This window comes from Bos indicus, chromosome 22 (genome assembly GCF_029378745.1).
Source record: "Bos indicus isolate NIAB-ARS_2022 breed Sahiwal x Tharparkar chromosome 22, NIAB-ARS_B.indTharparkar_mat_pri_1.0, whole genome shotgun sequence".
Taxonomy (NCBI): Eukaryota; Metazoa; Chordata; class Mammalia; order Artiodactyla; family Bovidae; genus Bos; species Bos indicus.
Window position 1 is genome coordinate 12,276,201 of NC_091781.1, and position 26,103 is coordinate 12,302,303.

The 26,103-nt window shown below is 40.9% G+C and overlaps 1 protein-coding gene across 2 annotated transcripts in view; it reads left to right on the plus strand.

Annotated features, from left to right (window-relative positions):
* Positions 1-26,103, plus strand: part of WDR48 (WD repeat domain 48) — a 52,742-nt gene that overhangs the window by 4,590 nt on the left and 22,049 nt on the right. For both annotated transcript variants that reach the window (XM_070776075.1, XM_019984243.2), the window contains exons 2-7: positions 10,697-10,837; positions 12,883-12,961; positions 17,259-17,341; positions 17,461-17,590; positions 19,634-19,722; positions 20,116-20,217. In XM_070776075.1, coding sequence (XP_070632176.1) covers positions 10,697-10,837; positions 12,883-12,961; positions 17,259-17,341; positions 17,461-17,590; positions 19,634-19,722; positions 20,116-20,217 — 624 coding nt within the window. The remainder of the gene's footprint in view (positions 1-10,696; positions 10,838-12,882; positions 12,962-17,258; positions 17,342-17,460; positions 17,591-19,633; positions 19,723-20,115; positions 20,218-26,103) is intronic.

Consider the following 26,103-nt stretch of genomic DNA (forward strand, 5'->3'; position numbering starts at 1 on the left):
ACTCTAACCTGAAAAGTGATGTAAAATCAGCTTTAACTTTAGGCTGCCTACAAGTTGGGGTTTCCTAGGTGGCTGAGTGGTAAAGAATCCACATGCCAATGCAGAAGACGTGGGTTTGATCCCTGGGTTGGAAAGATTCCCTGGAGGAGGAAATGGCAACCTACTCCTGTATTCTTGCCTAGAAAATCCCATGGACAGAGGAGCCTGGTGACCTCCATGGGGTCCCAAAGAGTCGGCACGACTGAACACTCAGGCACACCTACTCATTGTCCTTACTATTTCCAGACTCCTAGATCTAGGCCTTCCCTTTTGGTCCATGGTGGCCACTCCTGTCCTGGACTACATGTCCTTTCACCATCCTGTCCACGGAACAGAAAGTCTCTTAAATACTCCCTGCACAGCTTCTCCTGAGATATACTTGCCTTGAGGAAAACGTTGAAAAGAAGCGGGGGATAGAGAGGCAACCAACAAATGTCTTTCCTGCCAATACTAACCCCCTTTCCCTGTCAAACATTAGTTATGCTAGACCTAGTAAGAGCTCAGCGTTATATTTACACCTGATTCTGAGCCCCAATTCTGGGTTGTTTCATTTCTAAGACTTTCTTAAGGTTGTAGAATGATGGCAAATCCTAGTTTCTCAAGGAAAGACCCTTATAAGTTAGCCATATGTCCAAGGTGAGTTACTTTTTATATAGGATAAGTAATAAAAATTTCAGTGCCAGTATGACAGTAGAACAGAGGTCAGTAAACTTTTTCTGTAAAGAGCCAAATATTAATATTTTAGGCTTTGTAGGCCTAAAATATGCAGGTGTTATAACCACTCAACTCTGCCATTATAACATGAAAACAGCAATAGAACATTACCCAAAGGAGTAGGTATGGCTATGTTCCAAGAAAACTTTGTTTACAAAACAGGCTTTGGCCTGGATTTGGCCCTTAGATGGTTTTTTGCTAACCTCAGTAGGAGCGTTTTACTAACTCATGACTCGAAGTTAGGCTAGAAAATGTCCTATTTTTATTTGCAAGACTGATTTTTAGAATACTTTTTAAAAGCAACACTCTTGAAACATAGATACAAGCAGAAAGTTATGGTCTACAAGATTGAACAGGAAAAACACATGTAAGAATTATTCATATTCGGCGGATTTTTTGGCCAGATTTAGCCTGAGAGCTGGAAGTAGTCTTAAGCAAAAGAGCTGTGTGGTTCCATTTATAAGGTGTTGTAGAACAGGCGAAACTAATCTCTGGTGAAAAAAGTCAGTTCTAGATTATCTGGGAGTTGGGTGTCGAGGTTGAGAAGAGGATGAGGAAACTTTCTAGGCTGGTGATGTATATATCTTGGTAGGGTTTTGTACTACACAGGTGTATTAATTTGTCAGAAGTATTTTTGTATACTTAAGATTTGTACGTATCACTGAATGTAACTTTTACCTTCAAAAAAGCCATAAATGAATAATGAACTCTGATTGATGATACACATTTAGGAAGAATTGTTATTGATGATGTGTAACTTAATGTGACAGCTATCGAAAAATAACGTGTCAAATGGATGGCTGGGTACGAGATAAAACAAATATCGAATATGTTAATTGTAAAATATGTCTGTGTTGGTGTATCAATGTTTGCTGTGTAATTCCTTCAACTTTTAAATATGCTTTAAATTTTCCATAATATTATGTTGACTGGAAGATAATCTTTGAATGTCAAAAGTGATTAGCTAGTGAAAATCAGCAGAGGAGGGGACATGAAATCTTGTTTGTGGTGGTCAGAGAAGGCCTTACTGAGCAGCTAGCTTTTGTGTAAGTATCTGAAGGAAATGAGATTTGCTACCTGGGAGAAGAGCATTCCAGTGAGGATATCAAATGCATGGGTCCTAAGGTAGGAAAGTAGCTGGCCTATTTGCAGAATAATAAAGTTGCCATTGTGGCCGCCACGGAATGCAAAAGGAGAAGAGGAGCTAGAAACAAAATCAGAGAGGCGACTGCTGGCCCGGTCACGCAGAGAGCGTGCAGGCCGTGGTCGGGGCTTTGACTGCCTCAGGTGAGGTAGGAAGCAGTTGGTGGATTTACTAACTAACTGAGGTGAGGTAGGAAGTGTTTGGTGGATTTTTAGCAGAAGTGCGTTTTCTTATGATTATCTGACTGCCAGTGAAAACGGTAGAGCAGAGAAATCAGTAGCTATTTAAGATATCCAGGTGCTGTGTGGTAGTGGCTCCACCAAGATGATGAGAAGTGGTTGAATTCTGGATGACAAGACTTGCTGGCAGGATGTGAGATGAGAGAAGTTGAAGTAAGGCTGGCACTAAGGTTTTGTGCCTGAGCAGCTGGAAGAACGGAGTTGCCATTAACTTCATCAGTGAGGAAGACACAGGAGAAGCTCCTTTGCGGAGGACTGTGAGGAGCTCAATTTGAAACATGCAGTGATTAAAGGTGTCTGTTAGACATGCAAGTAGAATTGAGTTAATGACACCTCAGGAAAGCCTGGGGAATGGCCCAGAGTGTCCTCTTTGTGAGCCTGAAATGCTTTTAGGTCTCCTTTCTTTTCTTAAAAATACTGTGATTTAGTACTCATTCTGTAATATGTCCACATTTATTTTCATACCAAAAAAATTGTTTAGTTACTATAGTAACAGAATCCCCCTCCCCCCCCCCCCCAAAAAAATGCCCATGCTCTAATCCCTGGAATTTGGGACTATGTTATGGTTACATGATAAAAAGGATTTTGCAAATAAAAGGTTACAGACCTTAAAATAGGAGGATTATCCTGGATTATCCCAGTGGGCCCAATCTAATCATGTGAACTCTTAGAAAGCAGAGAACTTTCTTTGCTGTAGGCAGAAGTCAGAGAGAGATGAGGTGTGAGAGGGCCCTTCTGTTGCAGGAGAGGGCACGTAAAAAGCATGAGAAGGGTTACAGGCAGCCTCCAGGAGCAAGCGTGGATCCCTGGCTAAAAGCCAGCAAGGAAACAGGGCCCTCCAGCCTGCATCCCCAGGGAGCTGAATTCAACCACTGAATGGGCTTGGAAGCAGGCTTTCCTAGTATAACCTACCTGGAGATTGCTGCTGTGGGAACACCCTGCTATTTTTCTCCCTGTCAGAGTCCCTTTAATTCTCTCTTCCAAATACATGCTGCCTACTGAAGGGCTGGCCTCCCATCCCTTGTAGAGTTCTTAAATCTCCTTCCTTTTTTTTCCTTTCTTTTCTTTTTTTTAAGTCAATCAAGACAGACATGAGTGCTCATCTTCTCTGCCTTTGCCTGTACTCTTGACTTTGCCTAAATGAAGTTTTTCTGGGACTTCATTCACTCATTTATTGCTTCTGTCTCCAGAATTTTCTACTTTTTCTTTTACTTCCATCTCTTCTGCCTGCAAAGCTTGCCTATATCTTGAGAAGAAAAAGCCTCACTTAACTTGCTGAAACATTCTTTCACTAGAATGTTCTTTCCCTATTAGAATGAAAGTTCCAGGAGGGCTTCTGTGCTCAGTACTGTATCCTCAGCTACTCTATCCTAAGTACTCTATCCTTTAGAATAGAGCCTGACAGCTGATAGATGCTTAAATCAGTATTTGTTGGAAGACTTGAATCCTGCTTTTCTTCTGTCTACAGCCAATGTTTTTTGTCTTTAACAAGTTTTATGTATCATTGTTTGTAGTTCTTTCTTTAATGACTACATGGAATGAATGGGCCATAACTGATCTAGTCATTTCCTTATTGAAGATACTGTTCCTATTTTGTCTATCATACCAAAATTTACTAAAAAAAGTTAATAGAGTTATGAAATAGTAAAGGAAATCTTACAAAAGTAAATAAAAAGACAGATAATATAGGCTGCATAAAAGATGAACGGTCAGTTTCAAAGTTGAAAACATCTGACTGATGAAGTTTAAGAAGGAGCAAAGAAGACAGAGATAGTTATTGATAAATTTATATAAGAAGATTTCCTAGAGCTGAAAGTGTCTAGATTGAAAGGGTTTTCAAAATACATAGCAAAATTAATGATAAAATGACCAAAAATGATCATGATCAAAACAAAACAAAATAATACCCCACCAAGTAAAAAGAGAAGATCCTAAAATCTTGGGAGCATTCAGGTTGTGGTACCGGAGAGAATGACAATGAGGTCACCTTAAAGTTAAATGAAACAGTGGCCTTGAATTCAGTGGCAGCACTGGATGCTAGAGGAGGTTAGAGTAGCTTCAACTTCTCTTCAGCGTCAGCAGCTGACTTTTTCCTACATGGACTTTTTTATCCTGCCAAATCAAGTAAGGACCTTTTCAGACACTGAACGGCTAAGTCACCTCCCATGTACCTTTTTCTGTGTTTCTTAAGGCCCTGGGGATGTACTTATGGGAAAGTGAACAACGAAAGGAGACACTGGAATTCAGGACACAGTGGCTCTAACTCAGAAAAGCAGTAAAGGGAAGCACTGGAGGTGACGACTGTATCAGCAGACTGAGAGGGCAGCCAGGCCAGATTGAAGCGAGAATGTGGGGAGGCGCTGGGGGAAGCCTTCAGGGAAAGAGGGTGTTAGAGGTGGGTTCTTGCTGGGCTGTCATATGGTGCAGCAGTTAAAGAAAATTGAAATTAAAGTAGTGGAAACCATTGAAGGAAAGGAGGAACTCTAGGGAAAATGAACTCTCTGAGGAAGGAAATGTATTTATAATATAGTACTTGGCTAGTCAGTAGACATCAGTTACAGTCCAACAGTGTCACACTGATTATTTATTCAACTCAAAATAGTGGTAGATCTATCTATATTGCAAGAGTAGAAGGAAGAAGTGTTGGGGGAAGTTCCAGAGCTACATCCTAATCTACCATAGCTTGAGTAAATAGGCAGTGCCTAAAATGGATAAGTCAGAAAGTTGTAGGATAAGCCCAGTATTGCAAGAAATGGCAGTAGCTACCTAACAGAAACAACCAAGAGTTGAAACTAGTTACCTCTGAGTATTAAGACTGGATGTGGGGAGTCTTACCCAACAGCAGGGAGATGGCTTTTCATTATTGTCTTTCAGTACTGTTTGATTTTCTGAATACAGGCAAGAATTAGTTGGGTAAGAATTGTTATAAATTCAAAAAACTAAGTAATATATGCCTGTTATAAAACATTCATCAGATCAGATCAGTCGCTCAGTCGTGTCCGACTCTTTGCGACCCCATGAATTGCAGCACTCCAGGCCTCCCTGTCCATCACCAACTCCCGGAGTTCACTGAGACTCACGTCCATCGAGTCAGTGATGCCATCCAGCCATCTCATCCTCTGTCGTCCCCTTCTCCTTTTGCCCCCAATCCCTCCCAGCATCAGAGTCTTTTCCAATGAGTCAACTCTTCGCATGAGGTAGCCAAAGTTTTGGAGTTTCAGCTTCAGCATCATTCCTTCCAAAGAAATCCCAGGGCTCATCTCCTTCAAAATGGACTGGTTGGATCTCCTTGCAGTCCAAGGGACACTCAAGAGTCTTCTCCAACACCACAGTTCAAAGCATCAGTTCTTTGGTGCTCAGCCTTCTTCACAGTCCAACTGTCACATCCATACATGACCACTGGAAAAACCATAGCCTTGACTAGACGGACCTTTGTTGGCAAAGTAATGTCTCTGCTTTTGAATATTCTATCTAGGTTAGTCATAACTTTGCTTCCAAGGAGTAAGCGTCTTTTAATTTCATGGCTGCAGTCACCATCTGTAGTGATTTTGGAGCCCCAAAAAATAGTCTGACACTGTTTGCACTGTTTCCCCATCTGTTTCCCATGAAGTGATGGGACTGGATGCCATGATCTTCGTTTTCTGATTGTTGAGCTTTAAGCCAACTTTTTCACTCTCCACTTTCACTTTCATCAAGAGGCTTTTGAGTTCGTCTTCACTTTCTGCCATAAGGGTGGTGTCATCTGCATATCTGAGGTTATTGATATTTCTCCCGGAAATCTTGATTCCAACTTGTGTTTCTTGCAGTCCAGCGTTTCTCATGATGTACTCTGCATATAAGTTAAATAAACAGGGTGACAATATACAGCCTTGACATACTCCTTTTCCTATTTGGAACCAGTCTGTTGTTCCATGTCTAGTTCTAGCTGTTGCTTCCTGACCTGCATACAAATTTCTCAAGAGGCAGATCAGGTGTTCTGGTATTCCAGTCTCTTTCAGAATTTTCCACAGTTTATTGTGATCCACACAGTCAAAGGCTTTGGCATAGTCAATAAAGCAGAAATAGATGCTTTCCTGGAACTCTCTTGCTTTTTCCATGATCCATCGGATGTTGGCAATTTGATCTCTGGTTCTTCTGCCTTTTCTAAAACCAGCAGGCATTAGTGAATGACAGTCACAGTAGTTCCCACTCTCAGAAGTAACTACTGGTCATTTTCTGTATGTATAGCCTTCTAAACTTGTGTGTTTATTTATAAACATATAGTGAATATTCTGCAGCATTTTTATAGTAATGATTATTATACACTAATATGTTGGGCCATGCGTGTGTGGCTTAAATACATCATGGTTTTCTTTGTGTGTCAGTCAGCCTAGAGTTGCACCACTGTTTTTAATGATTAAATATGTTCACTTTTATAGATACGTGTGCCAGAATTTATCCAACTTGGATGCTTCTAGTTCTTCACTGTTTTTAATCACACATCTATAATAGATGCCCTTAAAGAAGCTGGCCCAGACTTGTTTTGCTAAGAATTCCTTTCCATCTGGGAGGAGGACCTGACAGCCATAGTGTTATTCTCTGACTCTTTCCCACTGGGCAAATCGGATCGTCTCCCAGAAATCTGAAAATAAAAATTCATACATGCTCTTCCATCTCCATTAAAGGAAGTGTGCTGAGAAACGGAGGTGAGGGGCCTTGAAGCCCCAGAGAAGGACGCATCAGGAGAGACTGACACTCACATTGAAGCCAACTTGCTTTCTGATGGTTTTTCAGGATCTAATTCATGCAGCAAACATTTGTGAAATGCCTTTTATATGCCAAATACTATAATAAGGATACAGTGATGGGAAAAACAAGGTAGACAAGTTCCTTGCCCTCTTGTAGCTTTTTTTCTAATGGAGAAGATATGGCAAAAAATACAAATACGCAGCATGGTAAGGACTGCAAAGTAAGTAGAGGAAGTGATAGGGGAAGGAAATCAAGGAAAGCCTTTTAGAGATTACTTTTCTGGGAGGGCTTCCCTGGTGACTCAGTGATAAAAGAATCCACCTGCAATGCAGGAGAACCGGGTTCAATCCCTGGGTTGGGAAGATCCCCTGGAGAAGGAAATGGCAACCCACTCCAGTATTCTTGCCTGGGAAATCCCATGGACAGAGGAGCCTTGAAGGCTATAGTCCATGGGGTCGCATAGAGTTGGATATGACTGAGCGACTTAACAAAAACAGCTTTTCTGCTAAGACCTGGCGAGTGGTGCGTAAGCCAGACAAGGTAAAAGCTAGGAGAATAGTATTGTTTTGGACATGAGAAATCTTGGCACATGGAAAAGTAAATTTGAAGGCCCTAGGATGAGAAAGAGCTTGATGTGTTTGAGGAACAGAAAGGAATTTGGTGTGATTGTTGTGCAAGAGCGTAGGGGGACTTAGTTTGAGGTGAGTGTGAAGATGCAGGGTAGAACCAAAGCATGTGAGGAATTTGGACTTGACTTTAAATGCAGTGAAAAGCTTCAGTAGAGAAGTGCCATGGTTTTATTTTTAAAATGTCTCATGAGTCATGACTGTATTTCCTGCCCTTGGGCTCTGTTAGATATTGTTGTTAAATTCATCTTGAATTCTCCTTTTTAAAAAAAAAAAAACTTAAGCTGGTTTGGGTAGATTTCAGTTACAGTTACTTGCACCCAAAAGGCTGGGTTAAGACATCTTCATTGTCTTTGTGTATACAACCCTGACCCATTTCACAGCTTTCATTATTTTTGTTTGTTGGCTATATTCTTTGCTTTTTAAAAAATTTCCTCTTTGTGACCTTCCTTACTCTTTCTCATGGAGAGTTTGACTTTTTCTTATTGTTATCTAAGGAATCTTTGTATGTTGTCAAGAGTAAGCTTTTGTCTTTTGTATTCATTTTTCCCCCAGTTAAGTGTTTGCCTTGTAACTTTGCTCCTGTTACTTTTTGACACTCAGAACTTTGTTTTGTTTTAAATAACAGCTTTAGTAAGATAAAATTCACATAAATTTACCTTCTAAAGTATACAACTCACTGATTCTTAATACATTCACAAAGTAAACTGATCACTTAATTCCAGAACACTTTCATCCCGAAAGAAATCCTGTACCCAGTAGTAGTCATTCCCCATCCTCCTCTCATCTAAGCCCCTGGAAACCATTAATCTACTTTCTGTCTCTCTGGGTTTGTGGAACCTATTCTGGACACTTCATGTAAATAAATTCATAAAATTTGTGGCCTTAGCATAATGTTTTAAGATTCATCTGTGCCATAGCGTATTTCAATACTTCACTCCTTGTTTATGGTTAAGTAATATTGCATTGTGTGGACGTACTACATTCTGTTTATCCTTGGTCAGTTGATGAGCATTTGGGTTATTACCATTTGTTAGCTGTTGGATTTAATGCTGCTGTGAACATTTGTATGTACAGAAAGTTTTGGCTTGTAGTTTGGTTTGGATCAGTGTTCCTCTTTTCTTTTGCAAAGAATGCCATCTTTCTAAAGTATTTTCATGATTAGATTATTAAATTTCAATCTTTAGTCCTTACGAAAATTCATTTTGGTTTAAGATTTAGAAAAAGAATATTATTTTTCCCAATAGATGTTCCTAGATAATTTACTAAATAATTTATCCTGCCCTCATTGATTCAAAATCTGTTTATATCAAAATTAAAAATGTATATTGGGAAAATATGTTTCTGAATTTTGTTTTATTCCATTGATCCTTTAATATTGTATTGTGGTCTTCCTTTGTAATTCTGGTAGCTTTGTAATACCTTTTAAGATCTTTAAAGAGTATATTTCCATTTTAAAAAGTGACAGGGTTAGCCCCTCAAGACATTATGCTATATATTAATATTTTTGTCAACTTCTAGGAAAAAAATCCAGTGAACTCTGACAACAATCCGGTTAAAGTCACAAGGTTAGGACAAAACTGTTTATTTTGAATCACCCCGTGCTACAATACAGCATGTCTCCTTTATTCAGGTGTTTCTTTTATGTACCTTATCCTGTGGATTGGGCCTCCCTGGTGGCTCAGACAGTAAAGAATCCGCCTGCAATGCAGGAGACCTGGGTTTGATGCCTGGATTGGAAAGATCTCCTGGAGGAGGGCAAGGCAACCCACTCCAGTATTCTGGCCTGGAGAATTCCATGGACAGAGGAGTCTGGCAGGCTACAATCCTTGGGGTCGCAAAGAGTCGGACACGACTAAGCACAGCATAGCATGTATCTTCTTTGCAAGATGAATTTCTAGGTATTTATTTTTGTTGCTGTTGTAAATGAAGTTCCCTGCCCCATTTATATCCTTACTGGTTATTTCATTAAAATACAAAATTTTTGCTTTTGGCTGTCACCCAGTTTGTTGAGTTTTTCTTAATTGTAATGGCTTTTGGTTGGTTCTCTTGGGTTTTCTCGTGGAGCAGAGTGTTATTGTTACCAACAATAATAAAGTAGGGGAAAGTGGTGTGAAGGAAGAAGTTTAGTATGTTAATGGAGAGCAAAATCTTATTTTGCTTAGCAGGTCAGAGAAGGCCTTTTTGAGGAAGCATCATTTCCACAGAAATCTTAAGACTGCAGTGGTAGTCAGCCAGACAGTGGGAGGAAGAGCTTGTAGACAAAGGGGATCAGTACGTGCGCCGTCTGGAGGAACAGTGGGTGTGGGGCGTGGGAGCGGTGAGCAAGGGCTAGGGCTGGAGAGGTGCTCGAGGAGTTCAGACCCAATCCTGAGTCTAGTGGAGTAAGCGCCCAGAGAGGTTTCTGAATGGAAAACTATTTACATTTTTTAAAAAGACATTTCTGTTTACATGTTTTAAAGAGTCAACCAGTTACCATATGTAAAATAGATAGCCATTGGGAATTTGCTGTATGACTCAGGGAACTCAAACTGGGGCTCTGTAACAACCTAGAGGGTGGGATGGGGAGGGAGGTTCTTGAGCGAGGGGATATAGGTATGCCTGTGGCTGATTCATGTTGGTCTTTGGCAGAAACCAACACCATACTGTAAAGCAATTATCCTTCAATTAAAATAAGCACATTTAATTATATATAAAAAAAGATTCATCCAGCTGCTTTGTGGAAAATGGATTAAAGACAAACAAGGGTAGGAAAGGAGTCAAGTTAGAAGGCATTATTAGCCTCAGACTTGCTTATCTTGGTCTAAGCTAATGTCACTCCTCTCTGCTCAGCCCTTCAGTCTCTATGTTGTTGTTAGTTGCCAAGTCGTGTCCGACTCTTGGAGACCCCATGGGCTGTAGCCCTCTATGCTCCTCTGTCCGTGGGATTTCCCAAGCAAGAATTCTGGAGTGGGTTGCCATATCCTTTTCCAGGGGATCTTCCCAACCTAGGGATTGAAGTCGCGTCTGTAGCATTGCAGGAGGATTCTTTATAGCTGAGCATCTGGGGGAGCCCTCAGTCTCTATAGAGTAAAATAAAAATGTTATCGAATTGGGAAATAAGTTTTATATTAGAAATTTGAATTTCAGATTGGCCACTAGAAGCTACATTTTATTATCACATATTTTATAACTTCATAAACAGCCAATCTTGATGTATTTGTCAGGTTTCCTATGTTATTCGAGATGAAGTGGAGAAGTACAACCGGAATGGGGTCAACGCCCTGCAGTTGGATCCAGCACTTAACAGACTTTTCACGGCCGGTCGAGACTCCATCATAAGAATATGGAGTGTCAATCAGCACAAGGTAAGGCAGGGATTGAGTTTATATTTTAAATCTATGCTCAGTAAATTTTGGTCTGTCTAATATGGTGCCTTTCACAGTTTCAGATTTAATCTCTTTGAGCACTCAGTTATTTGGTACACTCTATAAATAAAGACATTGCAACCAGAATTCAGTAAGCCTCTGAGAAAAACACCCCAGGGGAGTTTTGCAAGTGTTTTAGCTAAGGCAAGGAGTCCGTAAACTAGGTTTGTGATAACAGCTCTTTGCTGCAAAGGAGCTTAGAGATTTTTCTGGTAGGGGAATTCTTTTCAGCAATTTATTTTTCTGTTTTAAATATGTTCCCCAAAAGCTTTTTTGGCATCCCTTTTCAGTGCTACTAAAAAAAGATTGACTATGCATTTACATTTATAATTAACCTTGAACAAATATTTATTTTCTTCATTTAAAAGTGATTAGGGTGGGGATTTCCCTGGCCATCCAGTGGTTAAAATGTGTGTGTGAGGTGTTAGGGTTAGGGTTAGGGTCAATCCCCAGTTGAGGCAACTAAGATCTTTCATGCTGACAGTACAGCCAAAAAAAAAAGTGGTTACTGTACCCACAAAGACCCATAGGGTCTTATTATATAGTGTAAAGTTAATGTAAAAATATGAAAACAGAAAACAGGACTTAATGATATGTAAAGATAAGTCCCCAGTCAGATGGAAAGGCGCTCTTTTTGTATTTTGTGTGAATGCCTATATTATGAATAACATAGAAAGGAAGATTCCAGGAAGAAGGAGGAGCATTTCTTAAACTCCTAGCTTTGTACCAGAGCAGTTTCCCAGATTATTTCTCACGATGATCCTTCAAGGTAGATCCACTTTCCCCTTATGATGGGAAAACAGGCTAAGAGAAACCATGGTTGAATAACTGGTTCATGACAGAGAGTCAGAGCCCAATCTAGCCTTGAAACCCTGAGGTTAGACTTTGTCATTTTAAAAGGCTGTGTTTTGGCAAGCTCTGCAAGTCTGATGTTCCATCTGAAAAAGAACAACTATTTTGCACAGTTTGGATAGTTTCTTTAAATGGACTTTGGCCCAGTGAGTTTTAAATTCTTTGACCAGTGTAAACAGTGGAGGTCCCATATTAAAAACATAGAAAATAAGGAAGTTGTGGCTCTGAAGTGCTTTTCCTAACCCATTTTTGAATTGGAATGTCACCTTCATAGAGATTTACAGGATTACAAACAAATTAAGGAAAACACAAGAACTAACCGGGAAGAGTTAGAAAGCTGCCTCTTCAGCCCTTAGACATCTCTTTCTGGTTCTCATTTTATGACAAGATTGAATAGCATCAATTCTCAAATAGACTTGTAGAGCTATTCTCTTTGCCCATGAAGCATCTTGAACTTGCCTGTCTTAGATGTAGGGTGTAACTAGATGCTCTTCTTTAAAAGGCCTCTCCTGGTAATTGAGCCAAGGGAGAGCAGTAGAAAAATCTTGAGTTACTGCATTGAAATGGTGATCCTTTAGCCATTGGCTTCCATTTCTTCTCTGAAGGACTGTAGATACTGTGAGGAAATGTTCAGTTCACAGGTAAAAACAGCAGTAGGAAGCTAAGAGGAGAAGTGGGCATCTTCATCTGCCATCCGGCTAGGCTTCTCAGCACTCTCAGCAGCTTCTTTTCTGTCCCCGCTGTCTTCTCTGAACCTTCACCACGGCTGAGTCAGATCCCCCCAGATCTGTTCATGTCTCACCCTTTCTAGTGAAGCCCTTCTCACTGCACTCAATGCAGTGCCCAGCCCAGGTCTCGTTGCCTTCACTAATTTCAGGGCATTTGTCCTGGAAACCGAGGCTTTTGTCAGTAATAAAACTGTTCTGAAAGAAAACTTCTGTTTATATCTGCCATATGGAAGCATCAATCATTTGGTGAAATTCTACTCTGAGTTGTAAATTTGAAGACCTTAGAGAAGTGTGTCACATTAATTGAAGAATCTAAACATAATCATATTTTTGTGATGTATTTATGACATATTTTATCCTCTAATATACTAAAAGACATTTTTATGATTTATCTTGTAATTTCAGCAAGATCCATATATAGCATCTATGGAACACCATACTGATTGGGTGAATGACATTGTACTCTGTTGTAATGGGAAAACATGTAAGTATTTCTGTGGACTGTTGAGCTTCTGGACGATTTTAATTCAATTTGATTTTTTTTCTCTTTATTTTTTTCATTGTTTATGTAAGCCTTTTTCTTGAAGTGTAACATACATACAGAAAAGTACGCATATCCTGAGAGTACAGCTCAATAAAATTTTGCAAAGTGAACACCCATATCAAAAAACAGATTACCCAGATCCCTCTTAGGCCACCCTTCCAGGCTCTGTCCCTTGTCCCAGGATAATTGCTCTCGTGTCTTCTAAGCACTGTTGATATAGTTTGCCTGCATTGTCACTGTATATAAATAGACTCATGTGATATGTATTTTTCTTTTAACCTGATGAGTATCTTTTTGTTCTCTTTATGGTAAGATCCGTTTCTTGGTTTTGCAGTCTGTCTTAGAGAAATTTTTTGTAGTCAAATTAGTTGCACCTTCAGCTGGAACATTGCAAAGTTTGTCTTGCTTATTTAAAAAAATATTTGAGACAAGATATAAAAAGTTCTAGAAAGAACTTTAAGATACATATGTGTATGTGTGAGTATGTGAATGTTAAGATGTTTGAATTAACATTCAGTTCAGTTCAGTTCAGTCGCTCAGTCGTGTCTGACTCTTTGCGACCCCATGAATCGCAGCACACCAGGCCTCCCTGTCCATCACCAACTCCCGGAGTTCACTAAGACTCACGTCCATCGAGTCAGTGATGCCATCCAGCCATCTCATCCTCTGCCATCCCCTTCTCCTCCTGCCCCCAATCCCTCCCAGCACCAGAGTCTTTTCCAATGAGTCAACTCTTCGCATGAGGTGGCCAAAGTGCTGGAGTTTCAGCTTTAGCATCATTCCTTCCAAAGAAATCCCAGGGCTGATCTCCTTCAGAATGGACTGATTGGATCTCCTTGCAGTCCAAGGGACACTCAAGAGTCTTCTCCAGCACCACAGTTCAAAAGCATCAATTCTTCGGTGCTCAGCCTTCTTCACAGTCCAACTCTCACATCCATACATGACCACAGGAAAAACCATAGCCTTGACTAGACGGACCTTTGTTGGCAAAGTAATGTCTCTGCTTTTGAATATGCTATCTAGGTTAGTCATAACTTTCCTTCCAAGGAGTAAGCGTCTTTTAATTTCATGGCTGCAGTCACCGTCTGTAATGATTTTGGAGCCCAGAAAAATAAAGTCTGACACTGTTTCCACTGTTTCCCCATCTATTTCCCATGAAGTGGTGGGACCGGATGCCATGATCTTCGTTTTCTGAATGTTGAGCTTTAAGCCAACTTTTTCACTCTCCACTTTCACTTTCATCAAGAGGCTTTTGAGTTCGTCTTCACTTTCTGCCATAAGGGTGGTATCATCTGCATATCTGAGGTTATTGATATTTCTCCCGGCAATCTTGATTCCAGCTTGTGCTTCTTCTAGTCCAGCGTTTCTCATGATGTACTCTGCATATAAGTTAAATAAACAGGGTGACAATATACAGCCTTGACATACTCCTTTTCCTATTTGGAACCAGTCTGTTGTTCCATATCCAGTTCTAACTGTTGCTTCCTGACCTGCATACAGATTTCTCAAGAGGCAGATCAGGTGTTCTGGTACTCCCATCTCTTTCAGAATTTTCCACAGTTTATTGTGATCCACACAGTCAAAGGCTTTGGCATAGTCAATAAAGCAGAAATAGATGCTTTCCTGGAACTCTCTTGCTTTTTCTATGATCCAGCGGATGTTGGCAATTTGATCTCTGGTTCCTCTGCCTTTTCTAAAACCAGCTTGAACATCAGGAAGTTCACGGTTCACATATTTCTGAAGCCTGGCTTGGAGAATTTTGAGCCTTACTTTACTAGCGTGTGAGATGAGTGCAATTGTGCAGTAGTTTGAGCATTCTTTGGAATTGCCTTTCTTTGGGATTGGAATGAAAACTGACCTTTTCCAGTCCTGTGGCCACTGCTGAGTTTTCCAAATTTGCTGGCATATTGAGTGCAGCACTTTCACAGCATCATCTTTCAGGATTTGGAATAGTTCAACTGGAATTCCATCACCTCCACTAGCTTTGTTCGTAGTGATGCTTTCTAAGGCCCACTTGACTTCACATTCCAGGATGTCTGGCTCTAGGTCAGTGATCACACCATCGTGATTATCTGGGTCGTGAAGATCTTTTTTGTACAGTTCTTCTGTGTATTCTTGCCATCTCTTTTTAATATCTTCTGCTTCTGTTAGGTCCATACCATTTCTGTCCTTGTATCGAGCTCATCTTTGCATGAAATGTTCCTTTGGTATCTCTGATTTTCTTGAAGAGATCCCTAGTCTTTCCCATTCTGTTGTTTTCCTCTGTTTCTTTGCATTGATCGCTGAAGAAGGCTTTCTTATCTCTTCTTGCTGTTCTTTGGAACTCTGCATTCAGATGCTTATATCTTTCCTTTTCTCCTTTGCTTTTCGCTTCTCTTCTTTTCACAGCTATTTGTAAGGCCTCCCCAGACAGCCATTTTGCTTTTTTGCCTTTCTTTTCTATGGGAATGGTCTTGATCCCTGTCTCCTGTACAATGTCACGAACCTCATTCCATAGTTCATCAGGCACTCTATCTATCAGATCTAGGCCCTTAAATCTATTTCTCACTTCCACTGTATAATCATAAGGGATTTGATTTAGGTCATACCTGAATGGTCTAGTGGTTTTCCCTACTTTCTTCAATTTCAGTCTGAATTTGGCAATAAGGAGTTCATGGTCTGAGCCACAGTCAGCTCCTGGTCTTGTTTTTGCTGACTGTATAGAGCTTCTCCATCTTTGGCTGCAAAGAATATAATCAATCTGATTTCGGTGCTGACCATCTGGTGATGTCCATGTATAGAGTCTTCTCTTGTGTTGTTGGAAGAGGGTGTTTGTTATGACCAGTGCATTTTCTTGGCAAAACTCTATTAGTCTTTGCCCTGCTTCATTCCGTATTCCAAGGCCAAATTTGCCTGTTACTCCAGGTGTTTCTTGACTTCCTACTTTTGCATTCCAGTCCCCTATAATGAAAAGGACATCTTTTTTGGGTGTTATTTCTAAAAGGTCTTGTAGGTCTTCATAGAACCGTTCAACTTCAGCTTCTTCAGCGTTACTGGTTGGGGCATAGACTTGGATTACTGTGATATTGAATGGTTTGCCTTGGAAACGAATAGAGATCATTCTGTCGTTTTTGAGATTGCATCCAAGTACTGCATTTCGGAGTCTTTTGTTGACCATGATGGCCACTCCATTTCTTCTGAGGGATTCCTGCCCACAGTAGTAGATATAATGATCATCTGAGTTAAATTCACCCATTCCAGTCCATTTCAGTTCGCTGATTCCTAGAATGTCGACATTCACTCTTGCCATCTGTTTGACCACTTTCAATTTGCCTTGATTCATGGACCTGACATTCCAGGTTCCTATGCAATATTGCTCTTTACAGCATCGGACCTTGCTTCTATCACCAGTCACATCCACAGCTGGGTATTGTTTTTGCTTTGGCTCCATCCCTTCATTCTTTCTGGAGTTATTTCTCCATTGATTTCCAGTAGCATATTGGGCACAACTGACCTGGGGAGTTTCTCTTTCAGTATCCTATCATTTTGCCTTTTCATACTGTTCATGGGGTTCTCAAGGCAAGAATACTGAAGTGGTTTGCCATTCCCTTATCCAGTGGACCACATTCTGTCAAATCTCTCCACCATGACCCGCCTGTCTTGGGTTGCCCCACAGGCATGGCTTAGTTTCATTGAGTTAGACAAGGCTGTGGTCCTAGTGTGGTTAGATTGACTAGTTTTCTGTGAGTATGGTTTCAGTGTGTTTGCCCTCTGATGCCCTCTTGCAACACCTACCGCCTTAATTGGGTTTCTCTTGCCTTGGGCGTGGGGTATCTCTTCACGGTGCTCCAGCAAAGCGCAGCCATTGCTCCTTACCTTGGATGAGGGGTATCTCCTCACTGCCGCCCTTCCTGACCTTCAATGTGGAATAGCTCCTCTAGGCCCTCCTGTGCCCGCGCAGCCACGGCTCCTTGGATGTGGGGTTGGTCCTCCCGGCCACTGCCCCTGGCCTCGGTCGTGCGGTCGCTCCTCCCCGCCGCTGCCCTTGGCCTCAGGCTTAGGGGCATGGGGTAGCTCCTCCCGCCCGTCGCCCCTTTAGGAATATTATAAATATTCAACATACATAAATATTCAAATATTTATGTATGAACATTTTGTATATATGAAAGTTTGAGACTGTTAATTTTTTTAAGTTAATTCTTTAAAATGGTGTTTAGACACACTACTAAGGGGTTTGTTCATTCTTTGCCTCTTCTAGTAATATCTGCTTCTTCTGATACAACAGTAAAAGTATGGAACGCACATAAGGGATTTTGCATGTCAACATTAAGGACGCATAAGGTAAGACAACTAACGCAGTTTTCGGTGTCTTTAGTGCAGTACTAGGATCTCAGTACTTTATATGACTCATTTGCTTATTAGTCTACAGAGTAGATCATAATATATATGTTTTGTTACAGGATTATGTAAAGGCCTTAGCGTATGCCAAGGATAAGGAACTCGTAGCATCAGCTGGATTGGACCGACAAATATTCCTTTGGGATGTGAATACTCTAACAGCACTGACTGCCTCAAATAACACCGTCACAAGTAAGGTGTTTGAAAATTTTTCTTTGAAAGTGATCCAAGTTGACATAAATAAAGAATGGTTTATAAAACAAATCCGATAAGTTTGCATCAAGACAGTGGTTCTGCCTGTAGCATTCTAGTCCCCAAGAGTGTGATTAGAAGCTAGTTCCTCACTGTGGTCTAAAAATGGTAACTTCTGCAGGTGTAACCTGGCCATTTTTGTACCTGTTAGCTCCCTAGCTAACATATAAGCTTCCAGAGTGCAAAAGTGTCTGTCTTATTACTTTGTATTAATATATCCTACAGCTTTACCTGACCCAGGGCCACACTCTAGGCAGATTATTACTGATCAAAGTAGTGATTACCTGGCCAAAAGTAGGCAACTCTTGACTTTTAGAAGTGTTGTACTTAGTCTCTTAATTGTGTCCGACTCCTCTCTGCGACCCTTGGAGAATCCCAGGGATGGAGGAGCCTGGTGGGCTGCCATCTATGGGGTCGCACAGAGTCGGACACGACTGAAGCAACTTAGCAGCAGTAGCAGAAGGCTCCTCTGTCCATGAGATTTTCTAGGCAAGAATACTGGAGTGGGTTGCCATTTTCCTACCCCAGGAAAAGTGTTACTGGATACTAACAGCCTTCAAGTTAATAACCACATAGGAAAATACCCAAAGGAAAGAAAGAGGGCTTTTAGTGCCAATACTGTAGGACCCTTTCAGAGCAGCCTTAAGAATCCAGCCAATTCCAGAAGAGTGCAGAAAGGCTGACCCTAGCTTCTAGAGACAATTCAGAAACCTTCACAGCGAGTTAATAGCATGGATGCCTTATCAACTAAGATCTCAGTTACCTAGTCAGACCTAGACAGGTATTTTTAGCTAAGCCTGGCTTAGAAGATCTGTGTTCATGATGTGGGCCTGAACTGTCTGGATCCCTGCATGACAGATCCAATTTGTCATGACTGTGTAATACTCATGTTGACATAGCTAACAATTCTAATGAAATCTAGTATGTGTCAAGAAGAGCAGGTTGGGAGACTGGTGTTTATAATTTCTTAAATATTATTTTGCCCTTTTTCTCAGGAAATATGTGAAGGTTTAAACACTATTCTTCCCTTGTTCTCTGTGATTAATGTACACAGTTTCAGGGATTCAGCAGCTGGTCCCTACTGGGGCTGTCATAATGCATCATTTAACTCTCTTCTAATGTAAGGCCTGCCTGAAAGAGGCACTAACAAGAGGGAATGAAGCCAAAAAAGGAGGATCGGCCCAAGGTCAGAGATGAGGCTTAGTGGTATAGATTCAGCAACAAGTATATTCTACTTAGAACTGTTTAGAGAGGATAGCAAACACGCTTTTTATCATTATGGAAATAATGATAATAGCTAACATTTACTGAGCATTCAGTAGAAGCAGTTAACTTTTCTAAATACTTTATATGTATTTATTCCTTTACTCACAATCAGTATGTTTGTTTATACTTATTCCTTGTTGTAAAGTTGGAATCATACTGTATGGGCAGTTTTATGTATGTGCTTCAGTGGTACTGACTTCTGAAAGAGAGAGCATGAATGCAATTCTTGCCACACAGTGCCTAGTTTCCTTCCAGAAGAGTTGTACCAAATTATCCTTCCACGGGTAATGTATGAGAAGGCCATTTCAACTGTTTTTTTTGAGAACCAAGTATGTTGCTTTGTTTTTTACTGATTTTTGTCAGTGAAAATAGTATTTTGTTTTGATTTGTGTTTTCTTGTAAAAAGTGAGTTTAGCTGTAGTTTTCATTTTTATTGGCACATGTGTATCTTTGAAAATCTATTACTTATGTGGATAGCTTTTTAAGTGGCAGTTCAGTTCAACTTAGTAAATATTTGTTGAGCATTTGTGTATGCTCAAATCCAGAAGGGATGTAAATTTTAATAGTATTATTTAGAATTATCTCCATAATAGGTAAATTTCTTTTCCTTAAGAGTCCCCATAAAGATAAGATTTCTAAATCAAATAATTAAACTTGTGCTGACTAGCTACTAAACAGCTGATGATTTTAACCTTTAGCTCTATTTATCCTTAATAGCTTCTTCTTTAAGTGGGAACAAAGATTCCATTTATAGCCTGGCAATGAATCAACTGGGAACAATCATTGTATCAGGGTCCACTGAGAAGGTAAGGGGAAACTCAAGGGGTATATTTTAACACTAGAAAACAAAGAAACCAAAATAATTTGATCTTTGTAATTACAAAATACATAGACAGTGGTTTTTCCTTGTGGATACTAAAAATAAAGGCTTTATTTGAACAAATAAGGGTATAACTATATAATTACTGTCATGTGTGTGGTGCCAGGGGCGGAGGGTGGAGTCAGGAGGCCTGTGCATTTTTTTTTACATTAAAGAGGCTTCCTCCCTCTTAAAAAAGTTGGGAGCCTTGGACACTGGAACACTGTCTATTGGCTGAAGTAGTACTACCATCACAGAACTTGATGGTTACCACTTGATTTATAGAAGCCATCTACTATTTGAATTTGATCGTTTGTATGATTCGTTGTATGATTCACAGGTTTTAAGAGTATGGGATCCAAGAACATGTGCAAAACTAATGAAGCTAAAAGGGCACACGGATAATGTTAAAGCGTTGCTGCTGAACAGAGATGGCACACAGGTATGCAGTTCTCGTGAGCATTTACCTACTGACCTTGTCAGAATTTCATACAGGAGAAGCTCCCCCGCTTTCTATATTGTTGCATAGTTGGTTTAAACCAAAAGCTACAAGCATTGTAAACTGTGGTCTGATTTTTAAATCCTTAAAATACTCAGTTGCACATATAATAATCCACATTTTGAAATTATCTTGTTTGCATAACTTTTAAAGAAAGGCCAAACAAAGGATATCCTAAGAATAATTCTAATGCAGGTGAGTATATGCAATTATGTATAGACTAAAATAAGGGCTTCCCAGGTGGCTCAGTGGTAAAGGATTGCTTACCAATGCAGGAACTACAGGAGGCGTGGGTTTGATCCTTGAGTCGGAAAGATCTCCTGGAGGAGGAAATGGCAACCCACTCCAGTATTTCTTGCCCGGAAAATCCCATGGATAGAGGAACCTGGTGGGCTGCCGTCCATGAGGTCTCAAAAAATCAGACAGAGCTGAGCATCCATCCATAAATACACACATACATATAGGCTAAAATAATTTAAAATGCTTCCTTTTTTGAAGCAGAAGGAATCTTTGGTATTGAGTGCTTTCTGGCAGTGGAAAATATCCTCACAGTGGGTCTGGTTTCTTAGGCAGATCTTGTCAGTTGGCTATGTAGATATGGACTGTAGTTTTGTTATCTAACATAGAACTTAAAGTCAGCATTTCAAAGAAAAACATTTTGGTAATGTTTGAACAGGTATTAATATTCAGCCACATAATTTGTGAATTATAAATCACAATTCTATCTGTTCTATAGCAGTAGAAAAATGATCTTTCATCAATATAGACAGTAAAAAACAAAAACTGAGCACCATTTTATGTTATGACACACCTCTCCCGTGTACCGCCACCGTTTTTTTCATAGGCAGGGATCATTGGAATTGATTGTGATGGGGCTGGAAAAGGGAGAGTACGAATGTGACTGGATGAGAAACACCATGGGTCCATTACTCCCAAGAAATAACATCAAGGAGGTTGCCTCATCCATGAATTAGAGAAGCCTTTGTTTCCAGAGGTGAAAGGAAAGTTGAAAAACTGGCCAAGGGAAGGAAATCACTTTTCGGAACCAGGTAGAGAGGCTGGAAGATGCCCGTAGAGGTCTTTGGAGACGTGGTACTTGATATCATGTGTTGTGTAGCCTTGAGCAGAGAACCCTTCATTACCTGTCCTTAGTTTTCTCATCTGCAAAGTGGGAGTCTTAATATTTAGTTAGTATAGTTGGTGAGGAGAGTAGAAACAAGGTGCGTTCTTATCTGCAAACCGTGGCATTTTCTCAGACTCTTGAGTTTCTTTGCAGTAGCATTTTCACGTGAGTCTGAAAAGCCCAATGCAGTCAGCTCCTCACTTTTTTGCAGTAGCTGCTAGGTTGCACTTGATATGGTTGTCCAAGCCTTCTTCCGTTAGCTTTGTCCAGGATCAAACTGGATCATATGAACTCCATGGGACTGCCCTTAGCTAGAGACAGTAGACTAGATGGTTTTTCAGAAGAGGGCTGTGGGCCTGGTGGACTTTCTGAAATCTCCTCCTTTCTGCTTCACTCCATGCCTTGTTTCCTCTGTAGATAATTATGAATGTGCTTTTACTTAAGATGATATAAGTAGCATCAGTTCAGTTCAGTCACTCAGTTGTGTCCGACTCTTCACAACTCCATGGACTGCAGCACACCAGGCCTCCCTGTCCATCACCAATTCCCGGGGTTTACTCAAACTCATGTCTGTCACGTCGGTGGTGCCATCCAACCATCTCGTCCTCTGTTGTCCCCTTCTCCCACCTTCAGTCTTTCCCAGCATCAGGCTCTTTTCAAAATGAGTCAGTTCTTCACATCAGGTGGCCCAAGTATTGGAGTTTCAGCTTCAGCGTCAGTCCTTCCCATGAATACTCAGGACCGATCTCCTTTAAGATGGACAGGTTGCATCTCCTTGCAGTTGAAGGGACTCTCAAATCTCCTCCAACACCACAGTTCAAAAGCATCAATTCTTCAGGGCTCAGCTTTCTTTATAGTCCAACTCTCACATCCATACATGACTACTGGAAAAACCATAGCTTTGACTAGACAGACCTTTGTTGGTAAAGTAATGTCTCGGCTTTTTAATATGCTGTCTAGGTTGGTCATAGCTTTTCTTCTAAGGAGCAAGCGTCTTTTAATTTCATGGCTGCAGTCACCATCTCCAGTGATTTGGGAGCCCAAGAAAATAAAATCTGTCACTGTTTCCATTGTTTCCCCATCTATTTGCCATGAAGTGATGGGACCAGAGGCCATGATCTTAGTTTTCTGAATGTTGAATTTTAGGCCAACTTTTTCACTCTCCTCTTTCACTTTCATCAAGAGTCTCTTTAGCTCTTCTTCGCTTTCTGCCATAAGGGTGATGTCATCTTTGTATCTGAGGTTATTGATATTTCTTCCAGAAATCTTGATTCCAGCTTGTGCTTCATCCAGCCAGCATTTTGCATGATGTACTCTACATATAAGTTAAATAAGCAAGGTGACAATATATAGCCTTGACATACTCCTTCCCTATTTGGAACCAGTCTATTGTTCCATGTCCATTTCTAACTGTTGCTTCCTGACCTTCATACAGATTTCTTAGGAGGCAGGTCAGGTGGTCTGGTATTCCCACCTCTAAGAATTTTCCACAGTTCGTTGTGATCCACATAGTCAAGGGCTTTGGCATAAGTCAGTAAAGCAGAAGTAGATGTTTTCCTGGCACTCTCTTGCTTTTTCGATGATCCAGCGGATGTTGACAATTTGACCTCTGGTTCCTCTACCTTTTCTATATTCACCTTGAACATCTGTTCACAGTTCACATACTATTGAAGCCTGGCTTGGAGAATTGTGAGCATTACTTTACTGGCATGTGAGATGAGTGCCATTGTGCATCAGTTTGAGCATTCTTTGGGATTGGAATGAAAACTGACCTTTTCCAGTCCTGTGGCCACTGCTGAGTTTTCCAAATTTGCTGGCATATATAGCATCATCTTTTAGGATTTGAAATAGCTCGACTGGAATTCCATCACCTCCACTAGCTTTGTTCATAGTGATGCTTCCTAAGACCCAATTGACTTCATATTCCAGGAGGTCTGGCTCTAGGTGAGTGATCACACCATTGTGATTATCTGGGTTATGCAGATCTTTTTTGTATAGTTCTTCTGTGTATTCTTGCCACCTCTTCTTAATATCTTCTGCTTCTGTTAGGTCCATCCCATTTCTGTCCTTTATTGTGCCCATCTTTGCATGAAATGTTCATTTGGTAACTAATTTTCTTGAAGAGATCTCTGGTCTTTTCCATTCTATTGTTTTCCTCTATTTCTTTGCATTGATATCTGAGAAAGGCTTTCTTATATATGGTTATAAATGCACCTCACCTCAAGTCAGCTTCCCTTACTGAAAGCACAGACAGTGATATGGTACTACTTTAAATAAGCTGCCTGTCTGCCTTAGCGTGCAGAATTAAGCCGGTAATTTTTCTCCTTTAGTTCTCCCTTTATCCATTTTCCTTACTGGCAATGAGAAACTAAATGTAAATTTAGCCACCAACAACATGGCATCTTTACATTAGGGAATTTATCAAGAAAACACCTAGAGTAGCCATGTATCTGGCGAAAAGAGAGAAGGGAAAAGAAACGTTTACTTACTGATTCTTGAACTCTTGCAACATGGAAGAGACAGTTATTAGTTACTGGACCAGAGTATGTATTAAATGCTGTAGTTGCCCTGCAGCTTCTCATGTAGGGTCCCTGTGGTGTTTTAAGTCGGGAACTTGTGATGAGATACGTGTAGTAGGCCAATGGGTCCTATCAGTGTCAGCCTATTGCCTCACTTCCTTTGTTGTCGTCGGATATTTAGCAAATCTTACTATTTGAGGTCTCTCTTCACTGCAGTTGTTTTGACTGGTGCCAGCATTCCTGGGCCGAGCCAGCTGACTTTTGATTCCTTGTACTCGCTCAGTCAGTTGCTTGAGGAGACTGGGGCAAGCTGCCATCTTGTTCTGAGTCAGTCACGTCCTTGTGCGTCACTCACAGGATTTTCCTTGCTCGTACAAATCTTGCTGAACCTAACCTATAGGCCCAGGGGCTCTTTGAGCATTAGGCCACTCCTTGCTCCTGACTTGCCCCCTAGGCTGCTCTCTCTTGGCAGTTACAACTGTGTATAAGTGACCATCCCAGAAACACCGTGTGTTGATCAACAGCAGTCTTGCCACAGTACACTGGTACTTCTCGTCTCTGTTGGCAGAAGCACAGAGCACCCGATCAGGCTATAGGATCTGATCCCCCGAGTCTGACTTAGCAGAACCATTTGGGGCATTCTGTCCTAGTCCCAAAAACCACCTCGTAATGAAGGGGTCTTCATGTTTATCCAGTGGAAGGTTGGGGTCAGTGGGAAGTGTTTGGATGAAACCTCAGGTCCTAAAGGACATCAGGCACTAGAATTCCTATAAAATAGGCACATCTAACCATACTACTGAATACTACAAACTCATTTGCCAACTTGGTGCTTTAAAAGTGATTGCTGTCTATTTGGGGCCCTGCTTTTTAACAGTCTTAGAATACTGATTATTATCAAAGATTATTTTGTATTCTATATCCAGGTTGGTGTAGAACTCTAATATACTCTGTATTTCCTCAACTGCTTTCAGCTGTGCATTCTGGGTTTGGGGTTTGCCTCTTTACTGTTGTAAGTTACCCAGCCTGTGAGGACTTCCAACCCATCTTTGCCTTCCTTATCCTAAAGTTGTCAGTTCCTTATTCCCTGTAGATACGTGGTCTAGGAGCTGAGCGATCAAAGCTTTACTAACAGCTTTGCCACCTCGGCGAAGCATCTCATCCTGGAATGGGGGACTCCCTGCCTGCCCCCCATTGCACTACCACAGTGCTCCTACACACGTGATGAAGGTCTCCTTACAACCTTCCTGCTGCAGTGTCTTTACTGGTTAGTCTCTTGGTTCTCTTGCGAACTAGTTATAATCAATGATTAAAGCACTGATGCTCCTGACAGCTTATGGGGGAGTCTGTCAGTACGATGTTTGTTTAATTAAACATGTCCAGAGTTCTGAAAGCCTTTCAAATCACAGAACAGGCCAGTTAATCCTTGTATTCCTGAAGGCCTCATCTGTTCAGACACTATCCAGGTCTCCCAGCCCAGAACTATCTTCTCTTCTTTGAAGTTCTTTGCCTGCTTGATTTCATATACCAGCACCAGCGGTTGCTTTCTCCTCAGGGCTATTTTTTCCTCAGGTCACCACAGTAACTGGTACAGAATACCAGGCATGCTGAATGCAAATGTGGGGTGGCTGGTTCTCCCTGTTTCTGTCACACTCAGTGTGCTCAGCTCTGATAAGAGCACCAGCAACTTGCATGTAGTTAAGCCTTCAGAAATGTCAGAATTGCCAATGTTAACTCTGAATGGTGAGGGTTTACATTTTGTATTAATGGATGTTAAACTCAAGGCTCATATGTAAAGTAGCCACGCTCACACAGAGTGGCAAGCTGGATTTTGCATTTGACTCTTGTCAGTAAAATCCAGGAGACCTGGCAAGTCATCATGAATCCAGAGCAGTGAGGGAGAGGACAAAACAGAGGTGTGACCCAGGGCTCTGGGCTAGTGCAGTGCTTGTCAAACTTGGCGTACCAGACAGAATGACCTGGAGAGCCTGTCAGAACACAGATTGCTGGCCCCCACCAGAGTTTCTGCCTCATTGGATGTGGAATGGGACACAAGATGGTGATGTTGCAGGTGGCCAGGTACCAAGGAAGTTTTCCTCAGAAGGTTCCCTACTTGAGCCTGTATTGTTGCCTTTGGTCATCCCAGCCTGTGATGCATGCTTATCAAAAATCTTTTATCAGAGGCAGGAA